We start from the raw sequence: 20,741 nt of genomic DNA on the forward strand, positions 1-20,741 counted from the left end.
ACAGTTGCACGGCTATTTCAGCAGAGGATTGCAGTGCCTTGCACAACCCTCTGGTTCACGGTTTCCATTTCACTAAATCTCACAGGCTTCAGCTTCCCATCCCTTTCCTCCCGCCCCTCTCCCCTTGGCAGGGCTCCCCAGCAATGCAGTGTGTGCCCTCCAGTGTGCCTGGCAGCTCCAGCACCCCCTTTCTCCCAGCCCGTAGGAGCAGAGGAAAAACTTTGGGAGTTGCAGGGCAGGCGATATTTTTGGCCCAGGTCACAGATTGATTCCTGCCCACTCTTTCCCTGCTGCTTGCAAGAAAGGGTTCCTACAGAGGATGTAGAGACAAGTTTTTAAAGCTGTGGAGTGGGAGCACAGCACTGCAGCCTCCCATTCACCAGGTAACATGCACGAGCTAAAATCTCTCCAGCTTGCATTCTCCAGCTGTCCAGCAGCTTATTCCCTCGCCCCCCTTTTGCAACCCAGCTCCAGCCAATGCTTTTGTTACTTGTCAGGTGGGAGGGGGACATTGTATCCATCCTCAGCACCCTCGCTTCATGTGGGAGTTTGCCGGGTGGGGGAGGCGGGGAGGGCACCCCGCGCTGCCGAGGAGAGCAGCGTGTGCCTGGGAACACGCGGCCGGACCTGGTATCATCACCTCCACTCCCCCTCCCCAGATCTGCTGAAAGCACTAACACAGCAAACCAGTTTTCACGCTGCATTTTCAGCACCAACCAGTCAAGAAGTGGTATCTTCCACTGGCTAATTTTCCTCAGGTGCTCCACCAGCTGGGCACATCTCCAAGAAATACCGTATTTGCCCAAACTAGCAGCAGAGTGGGGACATATGGGGGGAGAGTGTCCCAGCTGTTTCTCCTTTTATATTTGCGGTGGTCCCAGTTTGGCAATGGCATTGACCAGCCTCCTTTGCCTGCCTGCCAGTTACAGGTTGTCCCTGCTTCTGGTGGAGCATCACAACTCACTGCAAAGGACTGGATCAATCAGTTAAAAAGAAACTGTGTGTCTGCAAGTGAATGCGAAGCCTGGCCTTACACCAGGGTGGCTCTTGGCAGGTGTGGGCCTGAACGCTCCTGTGGGTCCATCTGGCCCACCTGCTGCCAGACATTTGGCAGGGGCAGCGTGAGCATCTTGCAGGGTTGCACAGCCTCCACCACAGCAGTGCTGCTCGTGCACACTGGCAGGGGAGTGCTCCACATCACTCAAATTTTGTTTTAAGCATCTTCACAAATGCGACATTGATACAAGCGATGGGAGGGACAGGTAACCAGACTCTTCTCTCTGCCACAGCTCTCTTTTCAAATAGATGAGATACAAACATTGCAGCCTGCAGTATCCTCTCAGTTCTTGTACTCAGCTCAGTTCCTTACCTGGACATGCCAGGCAACTGTTCCAGGTTAACATCCATCTTTATATCATACATCATGTCCATGCTCTGTCTTCCCCACCACCACCCCCCATGAGCATGGCACTTCTGCTTAGTACTGTCCCAAAAGACATCTGTGCATCCCATGGGCTGCTTCTGTCAAGAGCACTCAATGTCCATGTTATGCATCTTGTTTCCAGTCCCAGCATGATCTGGTTCCCTCTTCTCATGGGACTGAGGGTGCCTTCTCCATCCCTCTGGAAAGAGAGCTTGTCTGATCCACCCGTCTTCCTTTTGCTCTGCTGGTGCCTTGTTCACAACCAAGGCTCATTCCCCACAGCCTAATTTGTGTTTGTCCTTTCTTCCCTTTGTGGGTCTCTCTATCCCCTTCAGCACATGATTATAATCCTCTCCAATATTTGTTTCATGCCTTAGTTGCATACTTTGTGCTTTTCACACACTCCCTATGTCAACTCCTTATTTCACCTCTTGATACCATCACACAACAATTTCGTTCACAACCTGTGACATTTTCATCATCAGCTTTGTCTCTCTTTACTGTAGATTCTCCTGCTCTAGGATTTATATTTTGACATCATCTCTTCCCCCTGCGTCAGCAGCAAGGTTACTGGGACTGTTGCAGTGCAGCCACACCCTAGAGAGTGAGCAAACCACCACCAACTACCTCACCATCCCTACTGATCACATGGACCAGATAAGGGAGGGATGATCCCGTGGCTGCACGTCTACTGACAGCTATTCCATTTTGTTAGGTGGGTGTGCAGCAAGCACCTGTTATTGGAGAAGCCCCTCTCACCAGGTGCCAGGTTAGGAGACAGCACCAAGGCCAAAGAGCGAACACGCAGGTCACAGACATGAACCAGGGTCTCAAACCACAAAAAGTCCATGTACCTGCTGACCTCAAGCCAGAGCCTGGCATACTTTTACAGTGACAGCATCCCCACCTGGGAGAGGATACAGCAAACTAGTGTTCCTCCTTGAACAGGAACTGGAGGCTGGGGCAGAAATCTAGACAAGCATCTGCTAGGTAACCTAGTCCAATGTCACATTTCTTCTTGGTAGGTAGGAACACCCAGACTGGTTATTTGAGATGGGCCACAGGAATTTATTGCATTGCAGGGCCACTTGTAGGGAAGCTGTAATCAGCCCTTCCAATCTTTTCTGGCTATTGGTTGACCTATTGAAGCAGCCAGTGCTCTCAGGGGAGATGCCTTTAAATACAATTCACACACATTAACATGATAATTTTACAAACTGCGTAAAGATGGGCACTTTGGCCAAATACTTGTGTGTGTTTTGTTTGTTTTGGTCTGTTTTTTTTCTCAAAATACCCTTTCCATATTCTCAGTGCACACCAGTCAGTGGGCAGCATTTTCATGGATCATTGCCTCCTAGGACTGGATAATGCTCAGCCAGTGAGCTGAAAAAGCACTGGAAAAGTTCATCTGAAAACCTCTACAGCCCTGGAAGTCTGAAATCCCACCCACGTTCATTAAAAACTATGGAGTTTGTAAATAAAATCAGCTACATCCTTCCCATAAAACAGGTACTCTTTCACAACCCAGGAGATATCCAATTTCTGAAATAAATGCCTACGCCTATCCACCACCTACTCTCCAATGCTGAACAAATGGATCTAATTCCAAAGCAAACCTTGCTTCGGCCCATAAGTCAGGAAAGAGGACCTCCTGAAATGCTTCCTCAGCCAATCTTGCCCATGACTGCACTTACACCTTCACAGTAGAGCTACAGAGGAACTTTCACTGACATCTTCTGTCACTGAAAAATGATTAGAGCTATCCAAAGTGAATTTATTTATAAGGAAAATGTGTTTTACTTGAGTTGTTTCATCATTCACAGTCTGAATATTTATTCCCCTTCCTCTCCAAAGTTATTTGAATGCTTTCAAAACAACACGTTTTACTTTTTTGCATGATACAGATATTCTGGTTTTGGCATGTTTGTCCACTTATACAGACATTAGCCTTGAAATAATTGGAGGTATCCAGAAAAATGCATTGATTAACCTGACCGGGAAAGGGTGGGGATGTGTTTTCTCTTTTGTGACACTCTTTTGTGTAAACATTTTACCATGATTCAGGGCAGGTGGGAAATGGGAATCACAAAAGCCATTTGGGAAGGGAAAGTAAATTTTTTATCCAGTTCCCCCCACACCCTTTCTTCTCTTTATCCTCCCCCAGAGAAAGGGATTCTGCAGTGGGGTTTAATCAGCAGTTCAAGGTTAGAGTAGATGCCCTATGTTCACTGAACACTCTTTCCAAGTTAATTGAAATAGTTGTCAATAAAAAGGCAGATCAGATAGTGGCTAAGTACATTCAGAGAAAGGACAGAATATACATATAATTAATTATTTTCTGTTCCTGGGTAAAATCTAATGACCAGTTTTATGCAGCCAGTCAAGCAGAGATCAAAATATCCTTAAACTTTATAGTCAGTTCCTCTAAGTATCAGCAGACCATTGTCATTTTACTGGGGCTAACAGGATCCCGAGGAATGTGGAACAACTCAAATGGGCTGAGCAAAGACCATCTTTCCTCCCTGGCTCCTCTAATACCACCTGCATGGCATTTGGGCTCAGGATCTCTGTCCTTGGTTGCCTCTTGTTTTCCCAGAAGTGACCTGGTGCAGTGCTTACCATGCCCAGTGATGCACTTCTTGCAGCAGTTGCTCAGATACAGGGGAGGGCAAATAGTTGCCAAGTTGTAGGTTCACTTACCTGAATCTTGGAAGGTGGCTGGGGAACCTCAGGGTGCCAACACCTTTTCCTGATGGTGGCTTCACGACGTCTCAAAGGTTCAGGGGCATAAAAAGGAGAATAAAGGGCAACAACCAAGCTTTCTATTATTAATGACCAAATTACCTATGCATGCCTCCATCCACCTTCCTGTTACTGCTGTTCTCCTACTTGCATCTGGTGGGAGGGAACCAATCAATACTTCCGTGGAGGACTCGAGTATGTCATCCCTTCTGTGAAACTCGGTAGGTAGGAAAATCTGTTCCTATCTTATCGCCTCTTAGCCTGTAAGAGCAGAAACTCTACATCTTTTCATAAGAAACAGGAGGTTTTCTGGACACTTCCTACTTCAGCATGGGCAAACATAAGCTCACCCTTTGCATCATTCATACAGTGCATCCTGCAAACACATGCGTTAGGCTGGTGTGGTTTCAGTGGTGACAGCGGCAGAGCAGGATACAAGGTATCCCTGGGCATTTTTAAAATCTTTTGAAATATTCTTATTCATAATGGGGGTTCTGTGTTTCCTGTTGGGTTGGCTCTGGTTGTTACTGTCTGGGTTTTTTTCCCAGCAACATTTTCAGTGTTGGAGACACACAGAGTCACTTGTGCTCCTAAAAAACAAGAGCAGTTTTGAGATGTTGAAGTCATCAGTCAAAGAGGATTTAACTGCATTAGAGTATTTGCATGAAGGATCAAGCACCTACCCCCAATCCTTCCACAGGTCTGCACTGCACTAAGGAGCAGCATGTCCTACAGAGCCAGGCATGAGCTCATCAGTCATCAGGGAGGCAGAGAGGGAGAAAGCAAATGGAGAGCTCACCTCCAACACCAACCCAGAAGTACCAGCAAATACATCCCTGATGAGAACTGGTCTCATCAGATGGGCCACAACCCTCATGGATGCAGGAAATGCTTTGCTACCTTGATCCAAAACAGAGTAACTCCAAGTCAGATTAGAGATATATTAGCACAGGGGGTCAGTGAGCAACAAGGCTTAGCAGTGTGGTACTGGAGAAGCAGCAAGAATTTGCCTTCAGAGCTGGCCTTGTGGTATAGCTCACCAGCATCTCAAAAGCCAGATGAAACAGGCCAAGGTTAACCTGAGTGTAAAGTTGCTTTGTAAACCTCCAGGAAACTGCTCTTATATGTCCCCATCTTCCTGTGAGTATATGTAACCTCCCAGCTGCCTTCACATCCACACTTAAAGGCTCCTGAAAGGCTGTGAAAAAACAAAGCCCAACCTGGGAAGTCAGCTGGAAAAAGGGAAATTTCCCGAGGCCAAGAGGCAGGAAATAACTGCATAGTGTCTGGGTAACTCACAGGTTATCCAGGACAAAGGCAGGCATTGGTGCCATCCTTATCAGCTCACTCAAGCAGTCTTGGCCCAGATCTGAGTCAAACTGTACATAAACATCCTCGATGAAAATTCACCATACTAATCAACTCCAAACCCCCTCTGGTCCCAGTGCAGCATTTTCTGCACTTGCACTCCCTGCGTATAAGCATGTCCCTCGCCAGGAACAAGCAGGGACAGAGCCAGCATTTGCTTTCTTCCGTTATTGGGAAGGTAACGACCAAAGCACAGCTCCAAATTTGCATTTAGCAACCCTGACTTTTGCAAAACAGTAAATCTGACAGCCAACTTGAAAAGCCTCCAACTGGTTTCATTGCCTAGAGCTACTCTGCTAGAATAGCTGTCCTGGCAACATCACCATCATCTGCCCTTCACCTCTCCAGTACTTGAGATGTCGAACTTTGCAGGGCCAAAGTTAGGAGCATGCAGTGGTGTTACTCGATAGCCCTTCTTCATGCTAATTTTAGGTGATGGAAATTTTCATGCTTTTAGAAAGTCCCTTTATTTATTTTTGAGAAACTGCTTGTACTTACTGGCTACTGTAAACACTTTTCCATCTGGTGTTTTGAACTTACCTACAGGGCTCTAAAAATCACAAGAAACCAGCACCTGGCATGATCTTGAAGGAACAATCACCTGTTAATTTTGTAAACTGGACCGAGTAACACGATGCACCCAACATGCAAATGATTTCAGATGGAAACAAATTACACATCAGTAAGTAGTGAATTTCTTTTTCCTTCAGTCAATATTGATTTCTGATTTTTGTGGTAGATTGTTTCTCCATCACTTGTTTGCTTTGGGAGATGTGCTCACTGCATCTGCTTTAGACATCTAATCTCTGGGATTCGGGAGACCATCCTTGGACACTCTAGATCTACGCTAAATGTGTCTCCAAAGATAAGGGATCAGGCTTGACTATTCAAGACATGGCCTGGGTCTCACCCTCAGACTATTTACACACAAATGTATGAGACAGTCTGACAGTGAGAATGAAGACTGAGCAACAGGATGGGAGCCAGGACCAATGCCTGAAGCTGCTGTTTTGAGGTGTCCCCAGAGGAGGTGAGCAAGGCAGGACACCAGTCAAGGTGTTCACAGCAACCACTCACTCTCTCTGCAACCGTGGGGAAGACCTCCCTACCCAACCAAGCACCTCTGATTGAGTAATTACACTTGCAATTTGCTGCTTTCATGCTTTAGAGTGCTTGCTCATATAAATCCCAATGATATCTTTCCCTTACTTTGCTTCTACCTTCCCCCCCCCATTCTTCCCCTCATCCTCAGAAGCCCCAAGACCATGATACTTTTTTCTACTTATTTGAAGAACAAAGAATGCATGTCTTTAGCATTGCTAAACCACCATTACTTAACAAGAAAAGATGAAACACCTTTCTGAAAATTTGTGATCTAAATCAAATCATTCCACTGCAACCAAAACCCCGAGGGGACTCAATGCAAAAGCACAGGAAAAACACCTCAGGTCTGTCTCATTATCAGGACTCTTGCAATGGGTCATCATTACTGAAGTAAATGGTAGCTCTAATCGCTCTTCCTGTCAACGTGAGATTCGTTCTTTACCTGCTTTAAAATACATACATGTGTACGTATGTACGTATGTAATGCAGTATCAGGGAAAAGTGTGTTGAGCTGCCAAGAATTACCAATAGACCAACCTCAGAACCTTGTTCAGCAGCATATCAGCTGCCACCTCATTATTTATAGCTGCCCTGCTCTTTAAACTTGTTTATTTTCCTTCCTGAAGGTGGTTGTGGCAGGAGGCAAAGCTCTGACATTCAGGCTCAGGTGTCTCTGAGGCTGACCTTTCTTTCAAAGAGCAGAAACTGCACACACATTTCAAGGAACAAACTCATTTGGAAATTCTAAACTCTTGTATCCATTGCTTCACTCTAGGCCCAGTGCAGAGCTGCAAGGGTTAAGCAGAGATCTGTTAATTAGTGAGTACATATACATTAGGATGGACATAAAAATGAGCCTATAATTATTTTATACCTGAAAAGACTACTAGATGAAGTCCAGCCCCCAGTCTTAAGGCAGAACAAGTGCTGCATAAAAACATAGCATTCAAAAGAGACTTGAGTTTTCCACCAGATAAGCTTTCCCCAAGTTTAAATAATACTGGTTTATGGCCTGCAGGAAACAGGCACTGCAATGTTTTTCAATTCCATTTTGCAAACACTCTTGTAGAACCATCTGTTAAACCCTGTTGCGAAAAAAAAGCAGCCCTGAACCCTGCCACAAGCAGCACATTTCAGTATTACCACAGCCCCCCACATTTATTTCAGAGCAGATGCTGTAAGGATGTTCCCCTTCTGCATAATCTAGCCAAGATGGAGAAAGAAGGAACTGCAGTGAAGCAACACCTTGAGGGGTGCCTCAAGATCAGAGCAGTGACATAGGGATTCCAGCTACTCTCTTTGAACACTGCCAGCCTGCCAAGGGGATGGTAATTTGGGGTAACATCGCAGCACAGGGGACAGGGACACAGGGGGCCAGCAGATACAGGGACCAGGAAAGCATCACTCTTCTCCACCAGGCTCTGAGGGTAAACCTAATCCTGCAAGAAAGACTTAGTGCCTCTGTTTCCTTATGCTCAGAATATAGCAGTCCCAGGAGCAGACTGAGCAAAGGTCTCATAACGAAAGCCTCTGACATGCCAGTACTGCAAAAAACACAGTGGTGTGAAAATTGAACATAGGAAAGATATGAAGTGGCCAGCTACGGAGTAAGACCAGACTGGTTGCTGCTATAGAGGGGCACCAGCCTGCTGTCCTTCACTCACATGAGCGGGGCGAGTCCCCAGAAGCCCTTCGTAGGAGGGCAGAGGTCCCAGAGACAAGCAGAAGAGCTGGAAGCAGGAGGGCTTTGCAAAGGTCACAGTGTAACTTCACACACAGTGGTTTCTCCACAGCAAATTCACCTGTGGGAGCTTTTCATTTCAGCAAGAGATGAGCAGAAGCACTTCACTGATGCCATGTTTTCTTGTGAAGGGAGCAACTGAAGTCCCTACAGTTTGCTGCTGAGGGGAGAAATGAGTCTCCATCCCCTCTTAAATACTAAGATGCACATCCAGTATACCTGGGCTGCAGCGTCCCTTTTTTTTTTTCTTTTTTTTTTTGGGGTGGTGGTGGTGGGAGGTTTCACCATTCTGGTAACCCCTCTGCCACTCCCACCACCATGTGCACACCATGTTACTTTGGGAGGAGAAACAGGACATCATAAAGTTAATTTAACTGTGGAAACATTTCCCCTGGCACATATAAGTACCTCATAAAGAGCTACACACATCTGTTCCAAGCCAGGCCTTTCCCTGGTTCCTGGCCACCACTAGAGAGCTCTGGTCTCCCATAACCTGCTCACTTCTCTGCTGTGACCAGAACCTGAATTACAGCGGTTGTTTATTCAAACGACACCTAGGTCCACGCGGGCTTTAAGTGGAGAAAACATATTTCACAAATTAACCCTCCTTAGAGAAGGACTCTCACAGAAGCAGCCTCTAGGGCCTTGTCTGTGCTCTACAAACTGGTAGGACACAGGAATAGTAGCTGGAGAACTTTCCAGCCATCTTTTCCTCCAGTCAACAAAAGAACAGAGTTAAAAAATTGCTGCAACCAGTTTGTACACATGCAAAGTAGTGCTGTTTTCACCTCAAGCCAGGATATCTCTATACCCCACACGACTCCAGCCTCACTGGAAAATCCCAGCATGGCAGAGGAAGGGCTTAAAGGAAGATGGGGCCAGATGGTGTCCATGCTCCTCAGTGCTCTAAGGAACACTGACTCCTTGAATTCCTACCTCCAGGAGCTAAAGCAGAGGATGGAGAGGACAAGGGTACCAATAAGCAGAAAGATAAGACCAAGAAGTGATATCTGAGAACTTTCTTCTTCCTAACACTTTAGGAAAGCATAGGTAAGGACAGCAGAAACTCTTCACTGTCACAAGTAATAAAAGTGTTATTACTTGGAAGGTCATCTCCATAAAAAGGTTTTTCATGAAATGGTTCCAGATAGAGTCATCAACTCATTAGTGTGCTGGGTTCCAGTACAGACAGCTATATTGACCTTATCAAAGCAGGCCAGACAGGATTTTTTTTTTTTAACAAAGCTGACATCACCAGTGATTTTGGTTATAGACTGTGATGTTGCTCAGGTCTACTACCTGGGGAGGTAAGCTCTGTGCTTCTAGCCAACCACGCCCTAGAAGTCTCTACATGCTGCTCCATCTCTCACCCAAACACCACTCGTTCCCATTTTACAGTCAATTACCCCCTGTGAAAAATGCAGCAAAATGACAAGTATCTAAATGGGGCAGACACACAGAAATCCCCTTTCCTGAATATGTCAAGCTTCTTTTCCTCTTGCCACTGAGCCTGATGTTTCTTCTCCTCCACCTTACACTCAAGCAGGAACTTGCAAGGTCTTGGAAGGCAGCTTTGCTGCAGAAACTCCTACACCAACAAAATTCTCAGAGTTGCCATCATTACAACATCATCTTCAAATTTTATTAAATGCTTACAAAAAAAGGAAAATTCAGGAGGCATAAAATTTAAGCAGAAAGCACACTGATGCAGGAGGAGAGACAAGCTGTCCTCCCTCCAGGAGAGTAGAAACAACTTGCAAAATTATGTTGACATGGGAAGAGAGTAAGAATAAGATTTTAAAGAGAGGATGGGGGACATGTTAACACCACGAAGTATGAAGAAGTGGGAGAGTTCAGAAACAGCCCTAGGAGCTAATTTGCACTTTCCCAGAGAAGGGAGATAATACCAGTGGTCAGCACTCCTCACACCTGGGAAAGGAGACCTCCAACCCATCTTAGATAGGTAGCAGCTATTTGAAACAAAGCTGCTATTGCCACTGTTGAGACAGAAAAGTGGCAGGAACATTATGGCATGGATATGTAACTGTGACTAAAGGATGATCTGGGAACTAAAGAAAAAAAAACAGGACTAAGTTGAAAGTGATTTGATGTACACAGAGAAACCAACAGATGGAAGTCCCTCAAAACAGATGTTGTAGAAGGACAGAGGCTGCATTGTAAACAGGGGAAGACCTTACCCACAGCTGGCACCAACAGGGTGACAAGTGGTCCTTGCACTCTCCTTACACTCTCCGTGCAGTTTTCTCACACTCACAATCTGCCCATTGCCCTCCTTTCAAACACCAATTCTTTTACCAGGTTACTGCTGAGCTCTCCCTCTGCCACCACCCAGCCACCAAGGGCCACAAAAAGAGAAAATCATCACATAGCAAAAGCCTTGCCTGCTCAGCAGGGCAGCACATCACTCTCTTCCAACACTTAAGAAGAGAGGGAACAGAGCCACAGCCTCCCATCTCCATAGCAGAGACAGATAAAAAAAAAAAAAGCCAAAGAATCACATAGAAGGTTAAAACAGGGATAGGTTTTGCCAGCTGATATAGTTCCTTTCTTCCATCTGAAGGCAGTGTGGGGTATTGCTCACACCCCAAGAGAAATCAGGCTGTACCAAAGCAGACTGACATCAGCCAGAAGAGAAACATCCTTCAATTATCTTCTGTGGAGCAGAGGAAATAGTGGCATTGAGGGTTGCATCGAGCCAGGACCAAACTCAGCTGCAAGACAAGAAAATAACAAGGTTATGGATATCATTTGACCTCTCATGAGCAATACCATGGGCTGCATCTTGTCTAGCAATTACAGCTGGTTTTCTCCCACCCACTTTCACAAAGCCCAGTCAAAGTCCACCATTCTGGGAATGTCCATGCTCATGGCAGAGCAGGTGCCAAGGGCTGCACGCCCAGCAGAGGTCACAGCTGCACTTCTGCCAAGTCTGTCTCCCACTCCAAAAAGGAGGAGATTAGCAGGTTTGCTCCCAAGCCCAAGAAAGCCACTAAAGCCAACTATGTTCCTACAGCCCCTGGCAGCCACAGCTCGATTTGGGACCATCTGCAGCGGTGTTGGGTTCCTGCAGCTCTCCATCTGCTCCACGCACGACAGCTGGTGCAGCCAAGGGACTCCAGGACACAAATGAGTTTTCCATCACTTGATAAATGATTCTTGCATGCTGACACTCTCCCCACTAATCCTGATTTGGGACTGATTGCAGATGGAGTGAAGTCAAGAGAACAGTTGGGGTTCAAGTGTGGGTGACTGCACATCCACCCATGGGCACCCAACCACCAGCAAGGAAACTTAACCCTTTGAAAGCCTCTTGACTTCTATATTTCCTTCCAGCTTATCACAAACCCACACGAGTTACTCAGGCAGTACTTCCCCCATTGTCCATGAGTTTTCCACTGGTAATAAAGCAAGCCTGAGTGTCCCTCTGCCACATAATGAAGCAAAAACAAGGGGAGGAAGACAAATCTTGCTTGTTGCAGAATTTCTCCTGAGCACACAAAGCTCTGAAGGAGGCTCAAACAAAGCCAAGCATGACAGGGAAGGCAAATAAATTAACAGCTGATTTCCTTTTGCTATCCCTTAGCATCTCTCTGCCTCACTAGTCAAGTACAGAGACTCCAATACAGTCACATGCCACGGAAGTTACTACAGACCACAAGGTCTCCAAGATCCACAGTACAGCAGGTTTCAAGTCAGATGGGATGCTGAAATCACTCTTGCTACTGTCTCAAGCGCACAGACACTATAAGAGAACAAATCTTGATGTTATAGGGCACAAAGCAGCCTCTAACTTTGGGAACAGAAGGAAAACCTTCCTCATGCATGCATATTGTACCTAAACTTCCCACGCCAAGAATGCCCATGCCCTCCTCTGTAGCATCTGGCAGTTTGCAGCAAATCCCAGGCAAGATCCTTTTCTGACTCACATGGGAAGCTGCATTTTTCTGGGGTGCAGCAGTCCATGGGACAAGCAAAGCAGTCAAAGAGCTGATCAGTGGTTGGGAAGTTCACTGCCCTACCTCTTTAGTATCCCCAATACAAGCCTGAAGCAGGTCAACCTTATAAATCTGGTTTAACAGTGCTGCTAGACCATAGCTCATTTTGTAGTACAGGTTGTCCATGGGACCACATTAAACAGGAGCAGATTAAATCATTCCACAGTAAATCCCACCATCCTACCAAGCATGTACTTGCTCCCCCTTCAGCAGATTTAAAAAAAAGCACAAAAAACCTCAGCAAGCAATTAGCAACTCCTACACAAACAGAGCCAGAGTGGCATTGCACAAAAAAAAATACATACCCCTCCAACAGACATTTTGGCTGTCTGACCCAGAAGAATGTAAAATATCCATGAAATTGGGAAGGAGAGCAGGTATATGATGAAGAATGGGGTCTCAGCCTTTTTTTGGGGGACAATGCAGACTTGCTTCTAAGAGTAGCTCTTAGAACAAAGCAAATCCTAATCCCAGCCTTGTGCCTAAGATATGAAGTTGATAAGACACTGGGAATGCCTGACAGTTGTCACCCCCAGCTGGCACAAATCCCCTCCAAGCCCCCTCACCAAAACTGCAGAAGGTTTCTCATGCCTGCAGCCAATATAAGTCATAGAATCATAGAACAGTTTGAATGGGACCTTTAGTTGAAAAGGACCTTTAAAGGTCATCTCATCCAATGCCCACACAATGAGCAGGGACATCTTCAACTAGATCAGGCTACTCAGATCCCTGTCCAACCTGACTTTGTTTCTATGGATGGGGCATCTCTCTGGGAAACCTGTTCCAGTGTTTCACCACCCTCACCATGAAAAAGCTTCTTCCTTATATCTAGTCTTAACCATCTCAATTTAAAACTGTAACCCTTTATCCTATACTCTACTAAAAATCTGTCCCTATCTTTCTTATCAGTCCCCTTCACATATTAAAAGGCCACAACAAGGTCTCCCCAGAGCCTTCTCTTCTCCAGGTTGAACAACCCCAACTCTCAGCCTGTCCTCATAGGAATGTTCTATCCCTCTGATCATTTCTGTGGCCCTCCTCTGGACTTGCTCTAACAGATCCATGTCCTTCCTGTACTGAGTGCACCACTTGTTAGACACCGCCCAGACCCTGCCCACCTCATCCACCACAGTGAGGGCTTGATCTTGAAGCTTTTGAGCACGACACGCCACCTCTTCAAGTGCTTGTATTTGCTGCTGCCTTTTTTTTTTTTTCAAAATTCACCCTTCTCTGCTGATTCACAACCAGTTTTGGCAGATACACCACCTGCTTGCTCAGTTCGGATCACCTTCCCAGCCCAGTGCTGACAGCAGCACTGCAAACCCAAAGCTAACACCAGGCACAAATAGCTGTTCTGCACTTTTGAGAGTTTGATTCAGGATAGTTTTCCCACACAGTAGGTATCATGCTACACACCCATACTAACCAGAGCAGGTTGGGAGCCGCCAGGACCCAAGCACAGCACATGCAATAAGTAGCCCCTCTGAGCAAGCCATCACCCCAGCCTCCTCTTCCTTATTTCAGGATGCTCAGTTGCATCCACCACCAGGGACTAAGGAGCTCAGTGATTTATGCCTCATTTCATAGCAAAACTCAGCAATTCTGTGCTGAGCAAGAGTCAGGATAGAGTGAGATTTCTTTCTAGGGGCTGCCAAAAAGTCATTGCAGGTCAGAGGCTGAGTGTTTGGTGCTCCCCAGCTTGCTCAGGAAGAGAAAGGGGAGAACTGAGAGCAGTTTTGTCTTTCTATCCCCAGCACAGACCCTTAGCTCCATTGTCAGGAAGTCTGACCAGTGCTTACCAGAAAGAAGAGGAGATGGTGGTGAGTTAGCGACAGAGCAGGAAAAGCAGCCATGCATCCCCATAGGAGCAGCCCAGTGTTGGCCAAAGGGCTGCAACTGCCACTGGAGATAAGACCTGACCCAGACCACAAGCCACTTCTGTTTCACTGAATAGTAAGTGATAGAGGCAAGACAGTGGCGAAGCTTCCCAAGGAAAAGAGAAAACTTGATTTTATCTAGAATGGAGTGCAGGAGGAAAAATTTGCCCCATGCTCCATGCAGTAAGAAAAGATCAGTTCAAGTTAGTGCTGTGACAAAGCACTTTTTCACTGATAAATGCAGCTTTTGAGAAGGCCTGCATTTCACAGGGGTGTCTTTCAGCCAGATGAAATCAATCAAGGCAAGTGTTGACTTTGACTCAAATGACACATGTAGTTTATGACTGTTCTGTTGTATGTAACATTGTATCAGAGTATTAATAACCAAAATTTGGAAAGCCATGAAACATTCCTGGTTTGTGCCTCTGGAGATGTTTCAAAGCTTCAAGATTTCAGACCCACTTTGTTTCCCCTCAACGTTTCCTTCCAAATCCCATTAGGACTTGCCAAGACACGAATGTCTGGGGTCCTAAAGAGCTCTTATTGGATTTTGTGCTAATGCCAGGAGAGGAAGAGCTCCAGATTTGGCAATACAGCTTCCCCCAGTACATCTCTTGCCCTGCCACACCCACCCTCAAGACTGGCTGAGGTTATGTCAGGAGAGTAAGGAAACCAAGACTGATGCTCTTCTCCCACAGTACTTACTTCATACTCATAGCTTTTAGAGAGAGGAAGAGGAGGACTTATGTATGAATGCTTCAGAACCTAGCCCAGGGCTAAGCCCACACTGACTGTAAACTCTGTTCTATTTTTCCACAGGAAATGACAATGCTGATAACAGTATCATCCTCCATCCAGCCTGCTCCCATCCACCACCACCTTTCTCCCCCTCCCACCCTACCAAAGCCTGGGAAGGACAATGTGCGGCTCCAGCGGGTGTTGAAAAAGGCAGCCAAAAAGAATGCTGTCTTCACTTCAGAGCAAGCCAAGTCCTTCCGGTCCAGCCTCTCACCTGTGAATGAGGCCAGCCCTGACCAAGAGGAGTACGATGAAAGCGCTCCCCCAGCAGAGACCCCTGAAACCACAGCACCCCCCTCCACCAGCCTGCCCACTCACATCTCCATCAGGCCCGTCAACCACCGCGCCCCCTCCCCTTTCCGAAAGAGCAAGCCTTTCACACTGAAGGTCACTGAGCAGAGGCGCATTGCTGAACATGTCCTGCTCACAACCTCCTCGGCCATGCCCCTGCTACACAAACCAGAGGCTCCCGAGATTACACAGCAGCCAGAAGACATGGGCTCCCACCTTCCCTCTCCATGTGACCCGTTGATATCTGTTGTCTCCCAGCCTCCTCCTTCGAGTAAAGAAAGGGCACCAGAGGTTACCTATGTCACCAAGGTGAACACTTATTTCCACAGTGTCAAGCCACCCAGGGCTAAGACTCCCACATCAAACCTGACACAAGGAACTGTAAGCCATGAAGACAAAAGGCCTTCTTCCCCAGCACCTCAAACAAGCTGCTCTGAACCATCTCCAGAGCACATACCCACCTCACTTGATGACAGCAATGCCACACTTCCCTCGTTGGAACCTCCCCTCCTTCCTGCTGCAGACACAGAACCTGCTGCAGACACAGAGCCTCCTGATCAAGCCCCCAAGCCTGTTCCTATTGAAGAGTCCATCAAGGCCCCTTCATCCAAGCCCAGCACCTCTGATGCCCACACCAATATGCCTACAACTCATGGAAGTGACACCGAAATATCTGGATCAGAGACAGCTCCTGAATTACCCAAGGAAGACAGAGACATCCTAAAACAAACGACATCCAGTGCTCCCTGGAGGCAAGCACACCCAGCAACAGCAACTCGAGCACAAGCTGATGGTACTGGGTCCACCTCCACAGACACCAAGGCAGAACATATTCAAACTCAACTGACCCCCAGCTTACCCAACACCAGCCTTCCCCCCAAAGCTGAGCCAGCACCATCATCAGTAGAAGCAGCAAGACCACCTGGAACCAGTGCCAGTGGCTGGCATCGCCTCAGGAAGCACTTGATGGTACAGCCAGAAGCACCCAGTTTCCCAGAGCCCAAGCCAGAAAAGCTGCAACAGGAGGAAGGGAGTAAAGAGGACACTGCTCAAGCAGTCATCAGCCAAGACTGCACGCTGCTTAAATCAAGAGCCATGAAAATGTGGGATGCTATTTTATACCAGGTGACACTCAACAAGGAGACGAAGCAGCAAGCAGAAGAGAAGAAGCCACGGAAGGAAGAAAACGTCTTTCTTCCCCGCCGCTTGCCCATCCTTCTGCATAAGCCACATTTTGATGCCCGGAAACTGAAGGAACTGGCTGCCAAACCCATGACAAAGATCAGCACTGTGTTTGAGCTGAGCCGGTTTAGACCCAAATCAGCTGAGGAACACACCAAGAGCTTTAACAGAACAGCATCAGGATGGTCAGCCAACTGAAGTCAGGCAGCTCCATGCCTCTGGAGATTCCTACAGGGCACCCAAGCAAGAGAACACCTAGGACCAGGTTTACTGTCCATCGAAGCCAAGTGTAAGGAAAAAAAGGAAATTAAATAAAACCCCTCAAAGCCAGCAGCCTCATGTTGCAGGTTTAAGGGCTACTCTCCATATGTTTATAAGCTTAAGTGTATAACATACCACATCCACAGGTCACAGGAAAACAGGTATGCACTTGTTTTAAACAGAGCCAGCAAGCAGCATTGGATGCAGTAACAGAGGAAAGTGAAGGCGACAAGTTCCCAGTAGAAAAAGACCAGTTTAGAGAAGGATAATGGAATATAAGCATTTTTGTTGTGTTTGTCTAAGACCTATCTTGATCCTAGAAGCAGCAGCAGTTGCAGATGAGATATGAAGGAATCTGGGTTGCTCCACATCTCTAAGGAGTCTTAGAAACCACACACAAAGAGAGTACATACATTTTGACCTATCTTCTCTATCTCCTCCACTGAAAGTGCACCCTTCACCCATTTGCTGAGAACAAAATAGAAACTCATCCTTTCACCAGCACAGACAAGGGACAGCATAAGATATCCCACTCTCACAAAGTGGTTCCCCTGGCTAACAAAATGGGCGTTATCATTTGACATCCTCCTAGGTCAGTCTACTAAACCATAGTTAGTCTTCTGTGCACTCTCTCAGTAATCAAGTTCTGTTACATATTTTATCATGTTTTCTCAAATACAGATGATGGTTTCCATAACTAAATGAGCCTTCTTGAGCACAGAGGTATCCAACTCCGTGTACTTAACAAGATGCTGGTTTTTTAGGGGCTCTGCTAACCACATGTAGTCTCATTTTCAAGAGGAACATCATGGTATTTGCCTACCTGCTTGTCCCTGATGTCCTGAAAAAAAGAGGGTATTTAAAGGAAAGTCCCCAGCTCTGCCCGTCCAAGAGACAGCTGTGCTTTCGAGTATTAGTCATCCTTTGCAACTTCATTGCCAGCAGGTTTATGAGCCTGAAAGCTGGGAGATCAGCTATTTCTGTTTCACAAGGGACTTTGCCATAGGCTAGGGTGTTCCTACACAGCTAATATAGGATTGCCATGTTTAGTCCAAATAGGAAACTCCATACACAGCTCTTTATATTTTTTTTGTGTGCAGAGGATATGGAACTGACCAAAATTTCCTGAAGCCAAACTGTGAAGAGACTTGGAAACAAAACAAAGAACCCCTTTTGCTTTTTTGAAGTCTTCCGATTTTGTAATTATGCTATAAGACCAGTTCAGTTATCATCACTTTAGTTTTCACTTTGCTGGTCTTATCCTCTCTATTTTGTAACCCCCTTCCTATTCAACAGGGAAAAGAGAGGATAACCCAATTATCTAAAGATAGGATTTCTCCAACCCCCCCCAGTTTTCCAAGAAGAAGCTGAAAAGAGGTAGGTTGGAAACACACCAGTAATCACAAGTGGATGCCAGGTAAGCCTCTGTAGGATAATTTAACATTGCTGGGAGAGAAGGCTATAGAAAGAGATCCACACGAACACAGAAATCAAAGAGTGCAGTGTAAAATGTGGAATGCCTAATGCAGATGAAGATGAGCACTAAATGGCACCTTACTGAAGCACAGTGGATGGATGCCTATGCTCAGGAATCAGCATGCACGAGATCCATAGAATTAACATGAGGGAGAACAGCCAACATCAGTTACATTTGGGAGACAAAGTATATCTGGCCAGAGAGGATGGTTTAAGAAGCAACTGTGCTTTAATCCAGCTTTTGTCCTGAAGCAAGGACAACCACCCAGAACAAATCAGCAACTCTCACCTAAGGCTTACGTGTTTTTCATCTGCTGCACTTTCAACCAGGCTGCATCCACAAACCCAGCCCCACTGCACAGGGATGAAGGATGGAGAAATGCCATTGGGGAGAACAACTCCCCCAAACAAAAGGAAGGAAGCAAAGGAAGGCAGGTCTGGATGCATGGTTTAAGCCCTTTTACCCCAAAAGCAAAGGACAGAGACACATAGCAAGCATGGCAAATTCTGTAGAGACAGACCCTGACATGAGAGTATCACAAAGGAGAGGACAGAGTCCTGTAAGCAACAGATTTTCACCAATGGCTCTGCATTGGAAGTCAGTGCAGTATGTCCCAGCCTGAGCTGCTGTGCTGAGCAAGGGAAGGGGGATGCTAATGGGCACAGAGTCGGGTTCTTTTCAATGTCAAACAGCCTCAGGCAGTTGGTAAGAGCCCAAACTGCCACTTAGAGAAAACCTCTTGCTCCAAAGCCTGCACTGAGGTCCTGCAGCTCAGGAAGGAAGGGGAGGAAGAAAAACTGTACCTGTGCTTAAGCAACTAGAAAGCTGATAAGGTGGTGTTAAGAAAGTGACACAGGGGTAATCCAGAAGGGTTTGGGAGCAAGAAGGCAATGACAAAGTGATCTGGTAGTACAGAAAAGGACGAACATAGTTCAGAGGGTGGAAAGGAGCTGGGGAGCAGCGAGCTCACAGCATACTAAACAGCCAGCTAAAAACCTAAGAACAGAAACAAGCCAAGCTCCTTCAGCTATTGCAGTCATTTTGCTATTCACAGTAAAAAAAAAACAAAAAACAAACAAACTTCCTTTTGAACAAGCCCACAGTGCAACAGTGTTGTGCCACAGCTGTTTGGAGTACTGGGTGGATCCTAGAGCACATCCCATGACAGTCCCTGCCCAGCATCCTTTCTTGAAAGGCAAAGACCAGAGCCAAAGGCACTTTCATTTGAGCTGCTTAGAGAAGCTCAGGTAGGGCAAACAAATCTGCTGACAACTTAGCAAAACCTGTTTGCTATAAAGAACTGAAGCTCAGTAGGCTCCCACCTGGTACACTTAAACAGACTTCTGGAAAATGAAGAGACTGATCAAAGAGGAGACCTTAAAATAGGTTTCTGAAAGTCACAGGCAGAGAAGTAAGCTGAGGAAACAAGTTCTATCGGCTAAAAACATATCTCCGGGCAGCCTTGAGTTTGTACTGCTGCTCTTCTCAGAGTAGCATTCAAAAGGGCTTCTCCTCCAAATGGGCACTAAAAACAAAACAAAAAAAACAATATGCTGCACCAGAAGCCATCTCCTTAAGGGGGGGAGGGGAGGGAAAGGAAGGAACACAGGTCCCAGAAGAATTCAGAAACAAAAGGTGTTTTGTAGCAGACAGAGCTATTTATAAGCTTGGCTAAGAAATAAAGCTTCTTTTTTATAGTAGCAAAAAAGAGAATGAGCTTGTTTTCACCCTCAACAACTTCCTCTCCACTCATTGTGCCAGATGCTGCCCAGTTGGATCCAACTGGTTATCACCTCCCTGTACACCATTCCTCCTTATTGATGCAATCCACTATCATCCACTCAAGATAACACCAGTGTGTCTAGGAGCACAAACACAATAGGAGCATGAGATCCAAAAACCATTTCAAGAGAGCACAGAGACAGTAACCCAGTCCTGCCTTCCCCCTCGCTGCACATCAGAGAGTAGTTCTTTCTGCTCTGTTGGTCTACCCAGCACAACAGCTGTTCACATCCTCCCTGCTACAACCTTATTATTGACTCGTTCCAAGAGGCTACTGGAGCCATGAAAAGTTTTCCCCATAATTAATTCAGTAAATCTGGGAATTAGACCCCAGAAACACTTGAATTTCAGAAGTACATCAGCCCCATGCTCAGACAGAATGACCTCCAAATATCTACTTCTCCTTGCAACATAAGAGAGCATAAGAAAAGAGAGCATATTGAGACTGTTCCTTTGAACTAGCAAAGGCACCCAAACAGCAGCAGCTAAGGGACTTATCCTGAAGATTAAACTAACACAGGTATCCAGCTTCCCATCAGCATCAGAAAGTCAGAGGCAAAAACAAACCCCTGCTGTGTACCCACACCATTCCAGCTCAGACAGTCAGGCCCAGAGGAAGCAAGGCTCCAGATGTTCCCATACAGGACCTTTCAATTCACCCAAAGTGCAGCTGGCAGAA

At 46.3% G+C, this 20,741-nt stretch overlaps 2 protein-coding genes across 3 annotated transcripts in view; one reads left to right on the top strand and one right to left on the bottom strand.

Moving 5' to 3' along the window:
- The first annotated feature begins 205 nt into the window (after window positions 1-205).
- Window positions 206-16,872, top strand: LOC113976683 (proline-rich protein 33-like). 2 transcript variants are annotated; one of them, XM_027702103.1, is made up of 3 exons: window positions 206-383; window positions 6,080-6,215; window positions 15,091-16,872. In XM_027702103.1, the coding sequence occupies exons 2-3, from the start codon at window positions 6,195-6,197 to the stop codon at window positions 16,738-16,740; spliced, it is 1,671 nt and encodes a 556-aa protein (XP_027557904.1). In that variant the 5' UTR covers window positions 206-383; window positions 6,080-6,194; the 3' UTR covers window positions 16,741-16,872. The 2 variants fall into 2 exon arrangements, with proteins under 2 accessions (XP_027557904.1, XP_027557911.1); XM_027702110.1 differs by lacking the exon at window positions 206-383 and adding an exon at window positions 4,323-4,386.
- LSP1 (lymphocyte specific protein 1) overlaps window positions 9,999-20,741 on the bottom strand; it is a 49,796-nt gene continuing 39,053 nt past the window's right edge. Inside the window, exon 11 of the mRNA XM_027702122.1 lies at window positions 9,999-11,110. The gene's annotated coding sequence lies outside the window, so the exon portion shown is untranslated. The remainder of the gene's footprint in view (window positions 11,111-20,741) is intronic.

This window comes from Neopelma chrysocephalum, unplaced genomic scaffold (assembly GCF_003984885.1).
Source record: "Neopelma chrysocephalum unplaced genomic scaffold, ASM398488v2 Primary Assembly neopelma1_24, whole genome shotgun sequence".
Taxonomy (NCBI): Eukaryota; Metazoa; Chordata; class Aves; order Passeriformes; family Pipridae; genus Neopelma; species Neopelma chrysocephalum.

Excerpts from the sequence above, each read along its gene's own strand:
- LOC113976683 (XM_027702103.1), top strand. The coding sequence starts at position 6,195 with ATGGAAACAAATTACACATCA. Across the intron at positions 6,216-15,090 it reads TGGAAACAAATTACACATCA|GAAATGACAATGCTGATAAC; the intron begins GTAAGTAGTGAA and ends ATTTTTCCACAG.